The 22,597-nt window shown below is 43.2% G+C and overlaps 1 protein-coding gene across 3 annotated transcripts in view; it reads right to left on the minus strand.

Annotated features, from left to right (window-relative positions):
* Invadolysin (leishmanolysin-like peptidase, invadolysin) overlaps positions 1-22,597 on the minus strand; it is a 40,245-nt gene that overhangs the window by 7,725 nt on the left and 9,923 nt on the right. For all 3 annotated transcript variants that reach the window (XM_065432104.1, XM_065432106.1, XM_065432105.1), the window contains exons 10-17: positions 20,360-20,481; positions 19,037-19,140; positions 16,154-16,230; positions 15,661-15,771; positions 13,169-13,301; positions 7,366-7,455; positions 7,190-7,259; positions 3,176-3,309 (exon numbers count right to left, since the gene is read on the minus strand). In XM_065432104.1, coding sequence (XP_065288176.1) covers positions 3,176-3,309; positions 7,190-7,259; positions 7,366-7,455; positions 13,169-13,301; positions 15,661-15,771; positions 16,154-16,230; positions 19,037-19,140; positions 20,360-20,481 — 841 coding nt within the window. The remainder of the gene's footprint in view (positions 1-3,175; positions 3,310-7,189; positions 7,260-7,365; positions 7,456-13,168; positions 13,302-15,660; positions 15,772-16,153; positions 16,231-19,036; positions 19,141-20,359; positions 20,482-22,597) is intronic.

Below are 22,597 nucleotides of genomic sequence, written 5' to 3' on the forward strand. Positions count from 1 at the left end.
TCGCCATCCTTTCTGCCCTCCGGACCAGCCTAAGCTGGTCCCCGAGGGCAGAGCTGGATAGCAATGCCTCCCACCTCACTCTCGTGTTATTCTCTTCTTGCTCTTTGGTGTAAGCTGTGCATTCCCACATGATGTGGTAGTGTGTTCGTGTGCTCTCACACAACAGGCATATGTCTTCGTATGATGTTCGGTAGTATATGTGCAATTTATGGAGGTTTGTATACATGTCCATTTGGAGCCTGCGTAACGTCGCAGGGTCCACGGCTGAAAGGTTTCTGTGCGGTGCTGGGTAGAGCCTTCTCGATTCCCTGTAGTATTTCAAGATTGTTCTATAACTTGGATCGATGGGTGTCGGGTCCTCCACGATGTTGCCATGGGCAGCACGGCAATTAGTGAAACCTTGAGCCGCCTGATTTGCATAGAGGTTCCCAGTAACACCCTCATGTACCGGGGTCCATGTTATTGTTTAGGTATACTTGAACTTGTGTTCTCTGCTGATTTCGGCAAGTACCCGGTGTGCTTTTGCGGCGATTTGTTCCCTACGATAGTTCCTACATGCGGCCTGAGAATGTGATTATTGCCAGTGGAGCATTGTGCTGTATGCCTTCTCTTATAGCTAAGGCTATGGCTATCTCGTCGGCTCCTATAGTAGTTGCTCAGGAAACTGATGCACAGGCTGTGATTTTACCTTTACGGTTTACCACAACTGCCACCATATTCTTTGCGTTTGCCCGATATGGTGAAGCATCCATGAACCTTGCAGTGTCTAAGTAATTTGTTGTTTTAACTATGTGTTCTGCTCTAGACTTTCCCCTTCCTGCTTGTAACGTCGGATCCATGTTTTGTCGTATTGGTGATACCCCATACAAATCTCTGATCTGGCAGGGTAGCCCCTTGGTGTTTTGGTGTACTTGTATGCGTTCTCCAAGCCCGATGCTTTGAAAAAGATCTCTACTGGCTGTCGTCTGCACCAATCGACTCCTCTGCGCTATGAGTTGGGCCTCAGCCAGCTCATGAAATGTATTGTGGAGGCCAAGGGCTAGAAGCTTCTCAGTTGAAGTGTTGCATGGTAGCCTCAGGGCTGTCTTATATGCCATCCTTATTATTTGATCAGCCTTTTCTTCTTCCTCCCTATTCATGGCATGGTAAGGTAGAGAGTACATTAGCCTGCTAATGACTAGGCTTTTCACCAGTCTGAAGGTGTCTCGTTCCCCCATCCCTGTCCAATTATGAGCCACACGGGCTATCATCTGGTTAGTCTGTTGCATTGTTTTTCTGATTGTGTTTGAAGTGTGGAGACATCTGAGATTCGATTGTAGCCACATACCCAACACTCTTACTATTAACTTCTCAGGAAGAATTTTTCCTTCCAGCCTGACCTCGAGTTTTCTTTATTTTCTGTGAGGCGAATGAGTCCCGATTTCTCTGCCGAGCAGTGGAGTCCTCTTTGTTGAGTATATTTTTCTATTATATTGGCTGCCCGTTGAAGCTTCTCCTCCTTGTTTCCCAAGTGGCCCTTAGTTATCCAGATTGCTATATCATCTGCTTATAAAGAATGAAGGATGTCAGGAATTTCTTGCGAGTTTTTTAGCTAGTCCAACCATGGCTATGTTGAAGAGTGTAGGTGAGATTACCGCACCCTGTGGCGTTCCTTTGTTAGGAGGATGGATGACTTGAGATTCATCACCTCCTACTTTGATAACTGCTGTTCTCTGATTGAGGAAGCTTCAAATGTACTGGTACATCCTTTGAATGCAGCTGGCCTCTGCTAGTTCATCCAGTATCCCTTTGTGACTTACTTAGTCAAAGGCCCCTTTTATGTCGACAGCCATGACAATGTGTTCTCCTGCCTTGAGGACATTGGTTAACACTTCCTCTTTTAAAAGCAGGAGTATGTCCCATGTTGAAAGATGCAAGCTGAAGCCAAACACGGTGTCAGGCATTAAGTTGTCTTCTTCAAGATGACATTGGAGTCTAGTGTTTACTAATTTTTCGAACACCTTTCCTAGACATGATGTAAGAGAGACGGGCCTAAGGTTTTCTACAGACACTTTCTTCCCTGGTTTTGGGATCATGATTATCACAGCGTGTTTTCATTGCTGTTGTATCGCTCCTTTGACCCAATTGTCATTTATAAAGTTTGTAAGGGCTGTTACGGCTTCATAATTCATGTTTATGATCATGCCGTTTGATATTTGGTCCGCCCCTGTCGCTGTGTTCCATTTTGTGCTGGCGATTGCTGCTTTAACTTCTGCCTCTGTGAAGAGTTCATCCATTCCTGGGCTTGGGTGTTCGCTACAATCAACTTGGTACGGGCATGTCGGGACTTCGTTACCGAAACATTTTCTATGGACTGCCTGAAGGAGTTCTTCTTTTGTGCCTGGGTACGAGTGTAGCAATCTCTCAAGGTTCTTTTGTCCTTCGTGTCTGGCTTTGAGCGGGTCAATCATTCCTTTGACTACGTTCCACATTTTTGCTGTCCCTAAGGTCCCATTTAGTGATCCGCAGAAGCTTTCCCAGTTGGCTATTGCAACTTGATTAGCATATTCCTCGGCCCGCTGCATTATTTAGTTGATTTTCATTTCGAGTTTGTGGTTGCGTTTCTGTCGCTTCCATCTTTTGGTCAGGCTTCTTCTTGCATCTCACAGATGCAGTAGGTGAGGGTCCACTCCAGGTGTTTTGTCCGTCCTGGTGATGATTTTGGTATGTTTCTGCTTTATACTTCGTATGCGTTCGCACCAATTATCGCTGCGTTTATTGCTTGTTCAATTTCCTATTTCATCTTTCTAGGTCTCCTATGCACACTCGCATTAGCTCTAGTTTGCGTTCTAGGCGTGTGAGTTGTGTTGTTTGTTGTGGGGGTTGGGAGGTGATTGCTGCCCAGCTTACCTTGTTTTTGCCTTCCCTGTTCTGCATCTTCTTGCTCTTCTGCTGTTGTTTGGCCCCTCTCTTGGCCACTGTCCCTCAAGTTGGAGTGGTCTTGGGAGCTTTAATACTTTAATACACCAAATCAACATTCAGTTTGCTTTTATTCTTTCAGCAAAGGAGCCTATTCTGTGTGAACCGGTAAATGTCTTCACCTTCTATGCCAGCAGAATTTTCAATGACAATTATGTGAGAGCACATTCTCCACAGGTGCATAAATGTCTGGTCCCTGTCAAAGTGAACCACTCACCTTGTAACAACCACTGCCCCAGTGCTGCCACTGGCGCACTTGGCTGCATGTCCGTTCCTGCCACATCTCCTTGTTGTGGTTGAAGCACTTGGAGCCAGGCCCATAGTACTCCAACGCAAAGTTCTTTTCATCCTCTGAAACCCAGGAACAAAGAGAGGCATTGTATTTGTGCAGATATGAAATCAGATCACATCTACTGCAATGCAGTAATCAAGCAAAGCAATGCAAATCAACCCTGTCGATGTTAACCCTTTACAGCACCATGCTACCATCTCCTAAAGAACCTTTCCCTGAGAAATGTGCAACTGTTACTGCAGTTGCAAGACACTTCCAAGATGCTAAACTACATTCTGGTAGCATAACAACTGTTGCAGGTTCATAAAACTTCATTTATTTTTATTGGGGGGGGGGGGGGAAGAGAAGGGAGGGAGTGGTGCAAGAACACTGCATGAGTGCACATTTTAGGCAGATAACGCCAACAACACAAGATATTCAGGCATTTGCCATCCATAAAATCGGTGGCATTGTGTCAGCCTGCATTCACTATCATTGCACTGCAATGAGGTCAACTACTAACCAAGCACATGCCACCACATTCATAGTAGTGACACTGTTTGTTTGTTTATTAAGGGCATTGGTTTTGTTGACTATACACTGACGTCCTGACAGTAAATATTGGTTGTTTGCGATGTTCGTTCATTCTTGCCTTCCTCCTGCATTTTTGCACTATTTTTATCACCTATCTATTATATTGTTTGTTTGTTCAACTTGCTGCCTGGTATGTATCTTCTTATCAAATGTATTAGAAGGGCAAGATGTTTATTATTCTTTATGATCCCTTTTGAATAAATCTGAACACAGAGTTCAGACAAGAGATCTGTCCTTCATCCTGGCCCATCACCAATTGCAGGGCCCACAGCAGCATGTGAAGCTTCATTTTGTACCAGCGTGGAGTGACCACGATGCATCCTTAGAAGCGAGCGTATTTGCAAGAAAACAAATGTATAACACATGGGTCATGGCAGCTGATATACAACACTGATCATCGATCCTTGGCTGGTACTTGTGTGCCCCATGAACTGCTGATAAGTGTATTGTACCTGCTTCAGAAATATGCATACAATTATAGCAGTGCAGCAGATGGCGGAATCAGCTTAGAATACCACTGTTGTAACTCTACAGTATGCCTTTCAATATTAGGAAAGAAAGAAAAAAAAGGTGAAGAAAGATTTGCATATTTCAGTGATTTCTCTGCCTATAAACTTTACTGTTACAGCAGCAGCCTCTCACAGGAGACACTGCTATAACTAATTGGTGGTCCCAAGGGAGGGGGGGTGTGCAATGTGGGTGGTTGTCTCCTTCAAATCGTTTTTGACTGTGTCATGTCGCTGTCGCCATACGACGTTTTGGAGAAAAGGAGGTATACAAGCACATCTGGGCGAGTGAAAAAAGTATAGAAAGGTCTATGGAGCGTGGTCGGATACAATTTGGGCAGACAAACCATTCAAGACGCTGGTGACACATGGATACGAGCTGTGCCCATCAAAGGCTTCTCCTGCATTGCCCATTTTCAGTCTGTGTTGGACGGCATGGATGGTCTCCTGTTTAGCAGCTATGCTTCTAATGCTATGCTAAGTGCCTCTGTCACCCAGGCATTTCAAGAAAGCAACGTGCCCTGCCCATTATAGCAACAGAATGTTGTGGTCCCACCCAAGGCACGCCTTTCATCGCATTGATTACGAGACTGTGTGTTGACACAATAATTGGGGGCATTGTTGCTCCCCATCTAGCTGTTGTCTCTACCTGTGGCATCAGAGCCTTTATGGTACTTCACGTGTTCTTCGACCACGCGTCAAAATCGTCGACTTTCGTCCATAGACTACAGTCTGCCACCCCAAGCCCCTTCTATGCCACACCTTCAGTGACGAAGCACAAGAATAGAAGCTTTTACTATATGTACTGCTGAACGCTCTCAGATTAGTGGAGGTTTGGTGGTAGTAAAGGTTAAACTGCTGAATGGTGACAATAATTTTTTCTAAGAGTCAGTGGTTGAGAGTTCTTTCATTGGAAAGCAGTTTACTCACTGGGAAGGCGAAGAAGAAAGCATGCTGCCAGATAGCCCACCTTAAAGGCACAGCCACACTAGAGGAAAAATGTGCGTGGTGTGACAGTTACGTATTAGCATGAAGGTATCCCCTCCCATGTGGGGTGCCTCAATGTCCTCCTCGCCCACAGTGGCTGGTGAGGAGGATATAGAGGCACCATAATCCCACGGATGCAGCCTCCTCTCTAAGTTCGATAAACGTGAGTGCGAAACAAGTCATCCGGTGGGTCTCGATGACACCGGCTGCCTCATGAGCATGATTGAAGCGGATGCCGCGAAAGATAGCTCTGGCACCTGTGCCCCACTGCCGCCGGTAGCAAGCCGTGTGCGTTCTCCCTCTGGTGTGAGTGTGACTTTACTGAACATCTCAGCAGTCCTCTCAGCCACCAACATGCAGGCCAGGAGCACGTGTCAGGAGACAAACCTTTCATATCTCTTGGAGCTTCTAGCCTTTATGCTTCTGCAAACTACAGAGGCGAGCATGATTATGACATCTGATGCTGCAATATTGAAAAAGCCGCCTTTTAACTGCGAAAGTAGCCCTGCATAAGTTTCCTGGTGTCACATGATGAGGACTTCAGAGAGTACTGATTGACCATAAAGCCATGAACTCGACTTCCATGCAAACATCTCTTGAGTGAAGAGGGATGTCAAGTTGATCATCGGCTCACTGAAAGTGAGTGAAATTTGCATTGCATTATAATATTGAAGTTATGGTGCAGAGCTTCGCTGGAGTATTTCAAATTCAGAAGCGACATAGCATGTGCCCAATGCAGGAAGTGTGACTAAGTAATTAAGGAATATGAATTATCGTAGCCACAAATATTTAAGTTGTTCATTATGGCTTCGTTAATGTTGCTGCTTTAATAAATGTATCAAGTTCTGAAAAAAATTTTGTTGTCTGTCTCTTTTTGCCAAAGAAAGAATCTTCATCCCCCAATCAAATAAAGAATAAATAAAGTTGTATTGGACAGCTGCTGCGTCTTTCTCTTGTGCCAAAGAATAATAGCAACCCCACACCGAAAAAAAAAAAAGCTATGTCAGGAACTGCCACTGCATTTTTTTTTCTTTCTTTTGCAAAAGAAAAATCCCCCTCCCAAAAGCTACCTCTGAGACCGCCCCTGTATATCCTCAAGAACAGCTTCCTTGCAATGTATGCTACAACATTGTCCTCGCCCACAAGAGAATGACCTGCTGTAACGTGGAGCAGAAAACCCTGCAGAAATTCTCAAGCACAAATGTCACATAAAAGCTCAGTGGTTAGAGTGTCTGCCTCACAAGTGTACAAGAGTACATTTGTTGCTCGGGTGTGAATTTGATTTTCAGTAGTAGGGGCAGGAAACATCTTTTTCTTTGTCATATGCTAAGGGTGAAACCAAGAATGAGGAGGGGACCTGGCAACATGACAACGATGGCGTAATGAAACGAACAAATGGACACAGAAAACCCAGTTTCAAACTTTTAACTCCTTTCACAATAAAATTCACCCAAGACTGGGTCAACCTTGAGTAAATTGCATGTCTTAAGACAACGAATGGCCTGCCCTTCCCGCACTGCTGCTCTCATGCATCGGCTTCTTGCCACCCCTTTATTTTCTAAAAGCTGCTACCAAAATCCAGCAACAAATCGGCAATCTCGGGCACCATATTTTTCAGCCTTATTGTATGTAACATCCCTTTGACCATTTAAAGAGGGTGGAACTATTACAAAACCCACAGAGCATGCAATACAACTGCTAAATCCAAATTAGCAGGACAAAGCTTATTGTCATATACTAAGGTTCAGGCTAAATTCATGAACTGAAAGGCTGCCTGTGGTCAGAAAGCTCCAGAATTATAGGCACAAGCATTAGATACTACACCACATTTTTTCATTCTATATTGCAGTCATGGGGGGAAAGATGAACTTACGAGGACTGTTCTCTTCAAACTGGCATTGTGATCCTCGTACGACAGTGTTTTTCGCTTTCCAAGTGAACTCCTAGAACAGAGAGGAAGCATGTTGAAAAACACAGGAATACTCAGATGATTGGAAACATTTACAATAACCTAAAAATTAGCATCACTTTTCTTGTCGCACAGCCTACCTGAATGTAAGGGCAATAGTCTGCCAGTATTACAGAACCACCGTGTCTGCCTAGGTCTGTGGAAGGCACACCAGGGATATAATCAAAATTCTGGAATGGAAATAAAACACGAGACAAGTTTGTGTGTGTACTTTTGTATGAGGCATTTAGCTTGCACTGCATACTGCAATATTTGCTTTTTTGCAAGCCATATATTGTGTGACCACACTTGCAGCTTAAGTTTCATCTTACTTCATTTCACGAGATGGCCAAGTCAGTATAGCAGGGTGCTACTGACTGGGAGCAAATTTTTTCTAAATAGATCAATCACATGGCACACCTGCCTTGGTGGTAGCCATAATGTTGGTGGTGCTTGCCGCTATCCCGCAATGCTATTGTTCAATGCAAGGAAGTATTTCCTTCCTTTCATAGTTGCTCAGTGTCACGCTTTTACATGGAAGAAGTGTTTGGTATAGTTTTTACAACTTTGAAAATATGTGTCAGCACTTTAAGCTGGTTTGCCATGGTTCAAAAACATTGTTCCGCACCGATGTTTCTCTTAAGCCTGCTGAGGTCTACAATTATGCCAGCGTCCTTTGCAGCAGTGGTGACATATGGAAATTCGTCACGAGATCAGTCTATTGTAGGCAATTTACAAATATAACGAAAATTATGTTGTCTGCAGAACATGTAGATTGCCAACTAATTTTCCATGAATTTTGTATGCACGGTGGAGGTCTGCTGTGGCAAGTGAAATGCCAAGTTTAACTTATGAGCCCTTGTAACAGCTCTGCAAGATAACCAAAGGTAAGAACAAGATGCAAAGATATAAATTACGTGACCTGCCATGTGATTAACACTACACAAAACTAAAGAAAATATTGTTTGCATAATGAATACAATACTGCCTTTGAGGTAGGAGTTTTTTCGGCAGTGAGAGGCCTCATGAAATAAAATAATCAAATTACAATAGCAAAACAATGCTAATAGCACTACATACAGATGACTTCACTAATGACCCCCCAAATTTAACACTAATGTTAACAATCTAAAGCTAGCTTTCGTGTGAGGCAGTTTGCCCAACTAATCGTGGTGTAGTCATTTTTGCAAACACATGTATGAGCAGAGTTTGCTTATCTTATGCAGGGAAAATGTAGATATGGTCCTCACGATGAAACCACACATAAGAGACAAGCCCTGGCATATTTGAACAATGACCAGTCCGCCATTAGTTGAAAATGTGCAATGCAGAGAAATACACTTGCAAAGACAAGGGTATATTTATGCAGTCCAAACCTTTGCATTCAGAAGCTTTAGCTGATCCAAATGGATGTGGTGTATGTCTTTATAAAGCTTGAAATTGCATACAAACAAGAAAGTTGCATACAAACAAGAAAGAATATCATAAATTTATTCACTGCTTTGATTACAACCAAGCAGCTGTTTATATACAGAGTAGACTGCTTATAACGTAAGTCGCGGGAGTTGTAAAAATCCGCGCTATAAGCGGTACCGCATAATTTTTTCGGCTTTTGCCTATGCCAAACGGACCACCCACCTTTCAAACACAATTTATTACTCATTTCACTCACACACACATGCAACACAATCGCAACACAGCACAGAAACCAAGTTCTCCTGACAATTGCGGCATCAGCGGAAGAACGCTGTTATTTTCGTCTGGGGATTTTTTTTTAACAGCGCTTCGAACAATTTCGTCCTTTAAATGCTTAAGCACTGAAGCGCCTTCTCACTCAAACTGTTCTTCGTGCAGTACATCTTTACTTTGCTGAGGTATTCCAAATCGTCTTTGCACGGGACATCTGGGTCTGGCGTCGGATCGACATTGTCATCCGACTCGTCTTCAGTTGCAAGCTCCGTGCTGCCACGCACCGCTGCGACGATCACATAATCCGTGCTCGCTTCCTCGCAGACAGGAAGCTCCGACTCATCGGCATCAACATATGCTTGGAAGGTGTCTTGGGAGGAAACAGAACTGCTTTCAACGAGGCCGGACCACATGTCATCAGTACTGACAGTCTCATCGGCAACACTGTTGCTCTGCTCATCGGCATCAAGAGCCTCTGCATTGCGCATAGAGCATGCTTTATTGAAGCACTTGCTTACTGTAGTAGCTTTTACCTGCCACCACGAAGCAGCAAGCTTATCAGTGGCACCCCTTAAATTCACTTTAAGAGGCTGCTGCTGCTGCTGCATGCTCAGCAAAACTCTTTCGCAGATACATTATTTAAAGATTGCCTTTATGGTAGTGATGACACCCTGGTCGAGTGGCTGACATTTTGCAGTCGTGTTGGCAGGCAGAAACCTTAACTTGACAGCAGTCAATTTTGGCTTGACGTTGTGGGCTGTGCAATTGTCGAGAATGAGCACGATCTGTCGCTTCTCTGCCACTATGTACTCATCGAACTTGCATAGCCAGCTTGTGAACATGTCTTGCGTCATCCACGCCTTTTTGTTGGATTTAGTATGTCAGAAGCAGGCACTCTGGCTTTTTAAAGCAACATGGCCTCGCTGATTTTTCAATGGCAAACAGGCGCCACTTGTCGCTTCCATCCATGTTAGCGCAGAACAACACAGCCATGTGCTCTTTTGAGGCCTTGCGGCCAGAGCAGGCTTCGCCTCTCAGCACAAGAGTGCGGTTGGGCAGAAGGTTATAAAATACGCCAGCTTCGTCGGCATTGTATACGTCTCTGTCTGTATACGTGGACAGCATGGTTTCCAAATTTAAGCAAAGCCAGACTTCGATGGACTTGTCGTTGACATCATTGCTTTCACCACACACCACTTTGCAGCTGATGCCATGGCTATCCTTGAATCGCTGGATCCATCTATTAAGTGGGTTGAAGTCGTCGTTGCCTAAAAAAGCACCATAGACTTGGCTTTTTGTTGGAGCATGGGGCCACTCACTGGTATGCTCTGAGCTCTAACTTCAAGGAACCATCTCAAGAGCGCTGCGTCCACGTCTTCGTACTTCGATGTATGTATTCTCTTCGTGACAAGGAAGACGAATCTTGCTGCAGTTGCTGCCACAATTTGTCCTTGTTCTTGTATATGGTCGACATGGTTGTAACGGAAACGGCGTATTTGGCCGCCACAGACCCCTTCTTCAGCCCACGTTCTATGTGCCTTATAACGCATTCCTTTGTCTCCAGCGACAAGGCATGCCTCTTTCTCACACCACTTGAAGATGCCGCCGACACCGTGGCGACAAAAGCCAGACAACACACGTGCACAGAGGACAACTACGACACGACGAGAACATGACGTGCATGCACCAAAGGCAACAAAGAGACTGAAAAAAAAAAAAAAAGGAGTGTGCTGTCGCCACTATTGCTTCTACCCGTCACTCCGTGCAGCACGCACCCTGATTGGACGCTGCTATAGTGACGAAAACACTCGCCCTGCTTCCTCTAAAGTCTCCGGCCCTTCTCCTCCTTTTTGTTTTGCTGTTCGCCACTGGTCTCCATGTGCGCGCCCACGCTCCCCCTTCTCCGTGTGTGCGCGTCCGGCAACCGTGCGGTCGTGCTCAATGCCTCTGAGAAAAAGCAGTGCACCGTGCACCGATTTCATGGACACGCGCCTAAAAGAACTGCGCTATAACCGGTGTTCTGCTTTGCGCGCCTAAACAATAAATGGTCCGCCTATACATTGAGTTCTATGGGAGATATATCAGTGATTAAAAAACCCACACTGTAACCGGTCCCACGCTAAAAGTGGTTATGTTATAAGTAGTCTGCACTGTACTTCTGCAAGGTTCCTGCAGCACAGATAGCTGCAGGACTGGCGTGTCTTAAGGTTCACTCTTGTATCTCTGTGCCAAGCTATGAAACAGGAAAAGCTGCTGCTATTGTGCTCGAACCATAAAGAAAACCTACCTGATGCATTTTCAGTGCAGGCACTGGATGACGTTAAATGTGTGACAAACTGCACTGACATCTCTCAATTACAACATAGGCATTGCTTCGATGAATCTTGAGTGTAGCGCAGCATAATAAGAGCCTGTCTTAAATGTTCCAAATATAGTTCACAGCATCTATGTAAACTTTGCACAGCAATCTCCGTTCTCTTTACAAAAGTTAATTATTTTTGTTTCTTAGCAAAAATTTTAACAGAGCCTTCAAGGTCATGCATGCCCATCGTTGCCTCCGTGCTGCTTCATCTCAAAGACTAAGGTCTGCATTATTTGTTTGCCTCTAGCTTTGTGACCTACTTCCAGCACTGGTATCTACTATGAGCAGACTTTGGCAATAAGCAAGCGTAACCTCTTGTCACAATGCTTTTAATGCTACCTTAAATATGCAAGCTTTTGCCAGAACCCATGCTTTACCCCATAAGTGCATAAAAAAACAAATTGAATATTGATGGCCATTTTAGGAACAGCTCAGATCAACGGTACTCAAGCGTTCTGACTTAGAGGCACCCCACCAGCCTCCTCAGAGTGCCGGGGAATGCCAATCCTCTCCCTATTTTCACTGATGTGCCTGTACATGGACTCACATAAGTGTTGGAATGAATTAACTAAATTACACATTCTGACACAGTATGTTACAAAGCAATGAGAACAACAAATTGCATAAACTGCAGTATCGGTTCACCAGGTGATTGTGTGGCTCCGTGTCACTTGTTAGAGTGTATTACATTGTACTTGCACTGGAAACTGCATTGAATGAACTGGTTGTGGGATTGAGGTGCATGTGCTTTAAAAATGAAAATAATTTTACATAACCCTCTTAACCATCTTGTTGGCTATCATGTTGTGCCATAAGCATACTTAAATAAAATTTCACCAGAAATTGGCATCAGTTGCATGAACATGGTAGCCATATGAGAAAAATAATAACCGAAATGGCACAGCAGCCACAAAAGCATGCAGCCTCTGAGATTCACAGATCAGCGTGTTATCTTAAATGTCAAAGGCCATTGCTCTTGACTGAGGAACTCGCGATAATGCATAAGCAAGCAGTATTCTTATTTTTTATTTCCCGCACCGACTGGCATGCAGCTACAGTGCCCTGTAGCGGTGCCAGTCACGCACATCGAAACGCTTGTCGCGCTTTTTTATTCTGGATAAGGTGGAAGCCAAGCAGTGCAGTAGCAAGACGGCCTGTATTGAAACAGCATCGTGCTGACGTTCCTGTACCAAAAATCCCGTGAACATGACCAGCGAACTCATTACGATATGCAGTCAATATTGTCATCTGTCAGCAACAAGAGTTGACCAGCAGATGATGCTAAGTTCAGAAATGGCCCTTCATGGTTGTAAACTTCCGAAGTTGATTCCTGCTCATGTGTTACACACATGAGTGGGATTGTTGTGATTGAGATTACGAATGAAAAACGTTCAGCATGGATATTGTGAGCCCGAAAATCACACAGTGACGAGCCTTGTACGTTGCTGCCACACTGGCGCTTGCAAAGACTACTGAAGTGTACATGCATGCACGTGCAGTGGCTTAGTTAAATTCAAAATGCAATGCAAAATTAACGATTTCATGAAAGAAATTCTGAAAATGAGTGGGCGGAAACGGGTTTCCGTTTTTCCCACTTTTACATTTCTGGGTTACCACTCGCGGAACCCTAAAATCCCTTATCTAGAACCCTGTTTGAGAACCCCTGGTCCTGATGAAAGTGGTTATACCATTCAGAACTTCAGGTTTTACTGCTATTGTATTAAGTGGATTGCTACACGAGACGCATACATGGCCTTAAAATATTGCAGCTCAGGCATGTTCATGTTGCAAAAGAAATGTTAGCTTGTTAATAGGTTTGGAAGATAATGCATTGGCACTTTAGACCCACAAACCTGAAACCTCTTAGGCAGGTATTCACCGTGGTCGACTAGATTGCACAAGGCAACAGAATCTCGGCTCTCTGTGCACTCTGTCTCCAAGGGATCTTTCTTCACTTTGTCACAAAAGGGATGGATGGTCAGGCCCCTGCACAAAGAAAACAAAAACTATACTTACCAAATTAAATTTGAATGCTCAATTTTCCAGACATGCCCAATTATGTTTAACACTTTAATGGCACCACTACACACCCCGCAGATCCACTCAATAACAACAAATTAATTTCAGGACGCTGATGTCTGTAGCATTATTATTTTTTTTTTACTTTGTCCTGTGGTTGCATGTCCAAAATGGCAACTATCACCACCATTTTATTGCGACAGCAGCAATTATCAACACTCAAAGTGCATTGATGCCGCCGCCGTTGTTGTGCTGCTCCAATGCACAGCTCACATGTGGAGCGTTAGAGGGCCTCCAAATACGCAGAATGCATTTAGTTGCAAAAAAATTACACAGAAAAGTGGACACAACATCAACGCTACACTGAATCACCTCTGTGGCGGAGCCAAGGCAGTGTTCTTCCTTCGACTGCTGGTATGAATCTTTTGCATACGCACACTACAAGCACATTAGCATTCCTGCTGAGCTGCTGCATGTATGCACTGGTCTGAGCGGAATGGGAAGTAATTATCTAATATAGTCAACTCTCATTACAACGGACCCTGATAATTTGACAAAAATGCCTGTTTTATCTGAAGTCTGTAATACCCAAAACACCTCACTTCCGAAACTTTCGTCGCAGTGTCTAACAACTTTATTGTAAAGAGCGAGTGACGAACGTTCAAAGAAAAAAAAAAAAGTCACAGTTTCGCTTGAAAGGCGAAGCATCGATTGCCATAGGCGCGGCAGCAGCAGCAAGCGAATCGACTGTCGTGCTGTATCTCGCTTTAACGCGAACTAAACATCGAAAGCACAGTGCATACGGAGCTACCAGCACTGGGCGCACCTTGTCCACATCGCAGATTGCTTTCAAGATACGGAGGCTGCACCATAAGCAGCAGCCACCGGAGTAGACCCCACCCCTCGTGCCTCATGCGTGAAAGAAGACTGCGCATTTCCACCCTGCCTTCCTACTTCGCGCACGTGATATCGAGCCGCAATTGTCGGCTGGCCTTCGCAAGTCAGTTGTCAGTTCATGTTGACATGGCGAAAGTATGTTTTATACACCCGACTTTGAAAAAAATTGCCCCAAATTTCAGCCGCTATAGCCAATAGTCCGTTGTAGCGCGGTCCATTAAAAGCCAACTATGTTGCGTTAATAAAATAGGTAGAACAAACTAAGGCTGAAATATGGTCCTTTATATCCGAAAGTCTGTTGTACGCGGGTCCGTTTTAACGAGCGTAGGCTGTATTTCCCTGGGCCTGACTAACGCAGACGTTTGACGTCGGTCTCATTCGTGCAGCATTGAGGCATGACGCCTGCAACGCCTCTAGCGACGCTCTTCATCATGGCGGCGTAGTGACACACTGGGTAGCTGCCAGGGGACTGTTCCTTCTGCCTTGCAAAAGCTGCCTTGTGTGCTGCGTTGCCCTAGCATTTCACACGTGCATGTAGTTGGAACACCGTCCGAAAAGTTAAAGAGCAATGATAAACCTTGCTGTCACTGTCAACGCTTCACCCCTTGCGTGAAACAGTCTAATCATATTTATTTTCCTGCAGCATAGAACTTATGTAATTGCATTTGAAATCATGTCTTGGATTCATCTTGCGCACTGCTTCACAACTTTTGGTGCAGCCTGGATACAGTAAAGCCTCAATAGTTACGCAAAGTCAGATGCTTGCAGCAGTCCATCGGTATGCACACGAAACACTGACTGACCGAGTCTATCAAAGCCAGCATTTTCTTTTTAATTGTACCCTGAGCACCTGACTTTCGTGGAATGCATACTCACTTTAGTATGATTATTTAGCTTCAGACACGACATAGAAGCAGGAGCAAAGTTACAAGCAACACATTTTAGATCACAGTGACTTTTTCAGCAACTTTCTGTTGCTGATTTTGCCTGCTTCTGGCACTTGTCTCTATAAACTTGCTTGAAGGAAGTACCCCAATGGTGTGCTTTCACCATCAAAGGACTTTCAACGGAAAGTTCGGGGACTGACTAGGGAAGCATTTCACAAATAGATTTTTTTTTTGTTTTTATCAGAAACAGAATTTTGTTGTAACGGTTGACGAAACATTTGGGATACTTGGCACGTATGTTTTACCCTATTAAATTAAATTTTTACTTTATTAATACAATGTTTCAAATGCATGAGTTTCTATGAGAACAATAAAGATAATAAAAATAAATTCATTACATCCATTAGTTTGCTAATCCATGTCATCACAAGATTTAATTAATCCATGTCACTACAAGGTTTGACTGTATTTAATAAATGAGGGCTAAAGCTAAAGCTTCTGGCTTGTAACGCTTTATAGTAAGCAGCAGAACTGCTGCTTGCCTCTCTCGACGGTTGTCAATCCATTCCTTGCAGCTCTTGAGAGCAAAGTCACAGCCGAGGTTGTGGCCCCACTTGAGCGGCTGTGCTTGGTCATAGTTCGGAAGGTACCACCTGTTGGGAAAGGTACAGTAACTAAATAAACAAAGTGCACTGCTTCAACCAAATTTACAAATATGTCTCGCAAAATGTGTTACTCAAGAATACACTTGGAATGCAACTTTTTTCAATCTTTGGGCAAATAAAGAAGCTAGATACAGAGAAATATATCTGAGAAGCAAACTAAACGTCGAAAGTGGGACGCCCTGGTGCAAGGATGAAATCATGTATAAGAGTGCCACATTGTGCTAGGGATGCCATTACTGTTCTGTGTAATTCAGCACTATCACTCCTCAAACTCAAGTTACCTATGTAAACAAACAGGAAGGAATCTCACACAGCAGATTATCAAATTGCAATGAAGCGAAAGATAAGGCAAAACAACTCATATCTTTACCCTGTATCCTCCATGAGAGCCAAGGTAATCCTTGAATACACCGGGTTCTGGGTATGGGTTCCAGTCATTGCTTCATTCTGAGCAAAAAAAGAAATGCAACATGATACAATCTGGTGATGACTGCGCATGAACTTAAAGAGCGAAGCCTAAGGATAAGCACGAACGCGCAGGTACATATGCAAGAGCGCACCAAAAGCCATGATCACATAAAATGCCATGCCCTCTCCTATAAATAAAGTGCATGTATGTAATTTGCACATAATTGGTGCTTACCATGATGCTCACTACCCATAATCTTGATGCACTCCATGAAGCTGGGACCAAGACATGTACAGTTAAACCTCAATATAACAAACTTCAATATAACGAAATTCCCAATATAACAAAGTATAACAAAGTAACAAGGATGGGCAAGCTGAGATAGTGTGGCATTGTGTACTGTCTTCGCATGCTTTTAGTGCTGGGAGTTGCGTAATCTTGAGTTTCAGAAGTGCAGTGAAGCTAGAGGCAGACGAAGCATTCTATCCCTGCTGGGCACTTTTCATGATAGCATCGCTCCACTGTGGGCTTAGCCGTGGGGGACGAGTGGTCGCGAAAGCATGGCTGGCTTTGCTTCGTACCGCCGATAGAAAGATATCGTCAACACAGCATGAGACTGTATCTTTTGTCTCTAACTCTCAAATTCATTCAAATGGGCTTTTTACGATTGCCTGATAATTGCAAAAATACTGCGGCCCCTTCCATGTAATAAAGATCCATCGGCGACTGTACTTATCTCCATGAAGGATCGACCTTCAATATAATGAAGCAAACTGCCAACCGACCGATTTCGTTATAATTACGCAATTAGGATTACGCAACTAGGGCTTGTGCTACAGATTAATTCTGCCTTAAAATTTTTTCTTTCAGTGTGTGCCACCTTTGCTTTATATTAGACATTATCACCGCCCTTCCTTTATTTTAACCTCTCCTATCACGCTACTTATGACCAGACCTGTACACGTTACAGAAAAAAAAGTAACAGATTACAATTACAATTAGTACTTCATTCAAAAATGTAATTGATTACAGTTATCAATTACTGCCCCACAAAAGTAAGTGAGGAATCACTCAAAAGTAACTAATTAATCATATGTTGCTTTTCTTTTAACATTTATTAACATTGCATAGATACAGTAAACAGAACAAGCTGGCCTGAAACTTTCAGAGTGCCTTCTACAGCCCTTCATACATTGCGTATCTGCACAAACGATTGCCTTTAAAACATTTTTATTGGTCATCCTCTCTCGTTTTTGCTTTGAAGACATAAGCAGTGACACTGAAAACTTGTTCGAGGAGGAAAAAAGAGAAGACAGAGAGGCTAGCCAGTTCACTCAAGTTCACTCAAGGTAGGGCAGTGTTGTAACGTATACGGATCTGACACACAAGATTGTGGTTGCTGGGTCCTTTAGGAAGAGCAAAGTGTTTCATTGTTGCTAGGACTTGGAGAAGACGACCCTGGTTGGGCCAATGAAAAGCCGAAAGAAATTTTCTCTCAGTGATTTCCTGGCATTTGCTGTTGACGGAGACCAGCACCTGTTCAATGAGGAAACGAATACTGAGGCCTCAATTTTGCCTGTCTTAAGGTGCCGCGCGGCACCATCTTGGCAGTACTGCTGTATTTTCCGCCGACTTCAGGTTCTGAAATCTGCATCCATTCTCAAATCCGTTACTGGAAAAAGGTAATTGAAAAACTGCAAGTGCTACTGAGTAAACAAAGTAATTGTTAAATTACTAAATTAACTGAAAATGTCATTGAATACAAGTAATTTTTCTAATTTGTTACGCACAGGTATGTTTATGACTTGCTTTGTTCATACCTACCACTAACCAAGCCTGCCAAGTTGCGAACTGTAAGACCCGTAAGAATCCTGCACACATGACAGTGGAAGGTGGAAAGGGGGGAAAACATATTTGTAGTTTTCCCAAGCACACACCTTTTGTGAGATGCATTCACATACTACAAACAATGATTTACCTTTAGAAGCAGCAACGTAAGTGGCAGCAAATTTGGAATAGAAGAGACTGACAAGGAACACATTGTTTTGCAGTGGCTTATTCAGTGACATTGTTGTTACCAATTTTGCATGCTACACTGACTTGTCTGACTAACTTGCCCGAAATTAGTACCCCTCTTGCATCCTTTCACACCAGAAGACTTCTAACCCGCGTAGTCAGAAATGCAACTTAAGTTGCAGCCCATGCTTGACTTGATCTAAGCGACGCCTGTCGTGAATGCACCGAAGGAAACGCAGTGCTAACGCCAGGCATCATTTAAATCAAGTCAAGCATGGGCTTCAACTTAAGTTACATTTGTGAATACGGGGGTGAAGGTATGGTTGGAAATTGGTGACGTAGACTTTATTGCCGAAAATACTACTTTAAAAAATTTGACTGTTTTGCCATAAAAACGTCGAACAAATGTGAAGCATTGTTTCTTTGTAGCTTCGTGTTACATTACTCTGGCCTTTGGCTTGGTCCAAGGGGGCAAAAAATTTTGTTTAAGATAACCATTGAGCACTTCTAGGAGTTCAAATTTATGGGAGTTTTTCCCATATAAACACACACGACTCTGTCGGGACCAAACGACTAGACCAAATTACACATAAATTTGAATTAGGAGCTTTTGAATAACCAAGATTTCACTGTATCTTGTTATTCACACAGGTAGGAGTGAAGCCGATTGCTTGACTTGAAACAAACCTTGACAGTCTCTCCACACTCAGGTGCTACAATTTACAATGCATGCTTTCAGAATGTCGCTTTTAAAGGCCGACTGTTCCACACACACAACTACCATGTAACAAGACAAACTAAAAAAAGTCAAGCACGGGACATGCTCACCTCAAACAGCCGCTTCTCCCAATGTGTCAGCCTTGTTCCATCCTCCCCTTGGTCTTCCATCTCAGCACCTTTCAGTTCTGAGCAGTTGAAGTGGAGCCTAACTTCTGCCTGTGGACACACACAGTCCATTAAGAATGTCAGCAGATAAACGGACACATCTAAAAGCCAGCAAAACACACACATTATGCAAGCTTCACTACGGCTGCCGCTTCCAACTTAATGAGGGAAGCATGAACGTAGGCACCAAAAATGCCTGTTCGAAAGTGATTACAAAAGCAGGAGTGAGGAAACATGTTTATTCCTTTATTATACAGTAGTTTGCCTTGTGTATAAACTGCCCAGCTTATTCTGATAGGCGTGCTTGTTTGGAACTTCCTTGAATGTTATCGTTGATTCTATTTCTTGTCAGTTGTCACTGAACCTTGTGCAATCAGATTGCGTGCACGACACATGCAGTGGTGTATTTTCTGGAAGGTACACGAGTACCAGCGATTACGCTGGAACCTTCGACGAGTCATGTACAAATATTCGACACATCTGGCCCATAGATCAGATTCCGACGATTGACGACTTTGCTCGCCACTATTGTTCTTTAGTCTTACTTGCTATTCTGGGCACAGGTTCGCCCAATAAAAAGTTAGTAGTTGCGACTCACATTTGTGCTACTGTCCACTTCTTCGTCGCTACAAAGTGACCAATATAATGCACATCCCTAATCTCAGCCTTCAAGAAAATAGAATGAACAAAAACCTACATATACATAACTTCCAAGTGAAATGACATGCTACCACACAATGGCATTATTTTTAAGTAATTAGCCCAACCGTAACTTACCTTGCAGGAAAAATGTACTTCACAGGAATGTACAGTGCACTGAGTGTTCAAGCTGTGTTCTAAGTTATCCTTTAGTCATGGCTTAACCGCAGCACAGAGCGTATTGCCATGAAAAGCAGCTGAAGGTTTAAAAACTGCAGCAAAGCATGGGATCTGAACCGCGCTGCAATAAAGCACTTGCAGCTTTCCTGCAGGATCCAGGCCTCAATGAGGCTCTGTAGATAGCTTTATTGATAGCGTGTGTTTGTGTCTCTGTGTGTGCACTTTGTTTTTGTTCTTATTTCACCACTTTTCTTTGTTCCTTCACCCTCTCACCTGTAGTATAGCATGACAGGCATGTGGCTGGCTATTCTCTCGATATATCATTACACATTCACTTTCCACTCTAAAGGTTTAAGCCGCGCTCTTGTCTTGAACTTCAACTTCTTTAATATTGCTGGTGCAGGTGTACGCACGAAAATACAGTATGCAAGGTGATGCCAATGACACTTGCCACAACACGAGGTGTAACCATGATCCAAAATTCCTTGCTCATAGATCCACTATGTATCTTCCAGTCATGCCTAATAATTTTCTTCATGACACGGTCGCTCCATTTGTGTGTCTGCAACCTGAAAACATGAGAGATTGCAGACATAACTGTTAGGGTAATTCTTTTTCTTTTTTGCCTTTATAGCACAAGCACGTAAACATGTTGGACAAGACGCAATTCACAACATGTAATACCCAGTAGAACACCATCACAATAAACCAGTCAGGGCTGAGTAAAATGCTTATTACACTGGGAAATTTATTACTGTAATTGAATTCACTCTAAACCTTTACACAACCAACAGAGGTGCCTTCAAAGTAAACAAGGAGTTTATTAGTCCACCAAACACTGCAGTGAAGAAAGTATTTATAGTAGTAGGCTTCCCAGCTGCCTTGTATTTCCTAACAATTGCCTCACATTTCCATGCAGATATTCTGTATATTCTCATAGGCCAGAACAATTTTCTAGTCGACCTTCTCAGCTTGTTATGGTGCCCCTCTACTTTGTCAATTTGAACCTATCCACTTGTGCAACTGTCAAGGCATCATGTTCAAGTGAGACCAATTGTCCCTACATACTGAAGCCAGATAAACACAAAGCATGAACTACAAAGCACAGCTGAGCCACCGGTTAGGCATGGGAACCATGCAGTCAAACTTTTCAAACCCTCACTAATGATAATGTATTCATGCAGAGAGGAACATTGAAAATTACACATATTTAGATAGCAATGTTGTAACAGCAGCTGAATGTAATGCTTGCTAGAAAACTGCTGCATGTACTGGATAGTAGTATCAGCTAGTGGTGTTTATTGTAACAAGAACTTTGATGGCAGCTGTTTACTATACTTAATGCATAGATATTCAAGCAGGATTGTCTTTTTCATGCATAATAAGTAAAATTTTACTATTTGGAGACCTAATATACTAAGGTCTTACTGTAACTTGTGCACTATCCTTGAACAATAATGCATCAAAGAATTAGAACTGCCTGGAAGAGCGCAAGAATGAAAAACAGACCCCGTCACACTCAAAAGCAATGCAGCCATGAAAGTGCTGAGGCACCAACTCTAGGAGGATGTTCTCTGGTCCCCTAAAGGGTTATTCACAAAAGGCAAGGATGGAGAAATACTGCATAGCACAAAACAGAAACAAGAGAGCACTGTGAAATGGGCGCACATTGGATGTCAAGCCCAATGATCAACAAATAAAATAATGCAAATGGAAAAAATAAAAAATAAAAGGGCAGTGAATAAACAGCACATGAGCTTGTCCAAGCAAACTTTGTTGCGTGGCTGCAATGCTACCAGTGAGATAGATGCTGGAGCCAAAATCAGCATGAAAGCTGGCCAGCAAGGTAAAAGTGGGAGGGGCAGGGTAGTAAATGTGCGCATACGAACAGCCTGCCTGGAGTTTGAGTACAGTCATTTCAGTGGCACAGTTTACATTGCTTGCAGCTCGCTTGCAGTTTTGTGCATCACTCATTGACAAATTGTCTTTTTTTCTTGCTTCCACATCCATCTCATAAATAACACACGAACACATTTACAAAAATATGAAAAACAACAGTTATGCATTTCTTATAACAGAAAGTACTACCCAGGAAAGTGTGTATAACACATCCCGAAATTCAAGAAATTTATCTACGCAGTTGGAATGCAAGCTATGCACATATAATGCCCTGAAGTGCACATTGCACCTTTCCTTAAAGCTCGCCATACTGCACTTTAACCAGGAGCATCAAAAAGTGTTTTGATGAATGAATGTACAAGATTGTTGCTGGAGCTCTGAGGTGCACTAACAGAGCGCCAAAATGCTTTTCAGCAGACTTGAACATTACTGTACACAGTTGCTTACAAAAAACAGAGACATCACTTGCTCGTGCGGTGTCTTGTCTCTGTCCTTGTTTACTGTGCTATTCCTATATTTACTAAGATGCAAAAGGCGGCTGAAGTGGCTTTAACACAAGCCTGAAGTATTTAGCTGGAGAGAATTTCCAGAACATGAATAATTAGAAGAGAGCACAGCACCACAAAAGACAAAGGCCAGAAAGATGCAAATGCAAATACATTAACAGTCAAGAGAACCCAGAAAGGAAATGTAACCAAACATGCTGGAACACTCCTTGGTACACAGTTAAAAAGCTACAATAGCAAGAAAGCCAACATAAAGGTGCATTACCTAAAGCAACAGAAA

Source organism: Dermacentor albipictus, chromosome 4 (assembly GCF_038994185.2).
Source record: "Dermacentor albipictus isolate Rhodes 1998 colony chromosome 4, USDA_Dalb.pri_finalv2, whole genome shotgun sequence".
In the NCBI taxonomy this organism is placed as follows: Eukaryota; Metazoa; Arthropoda; class Arachnida; order Ixodida; family Ixodidae; genus Dermacentor; species Dermacentor albipictus.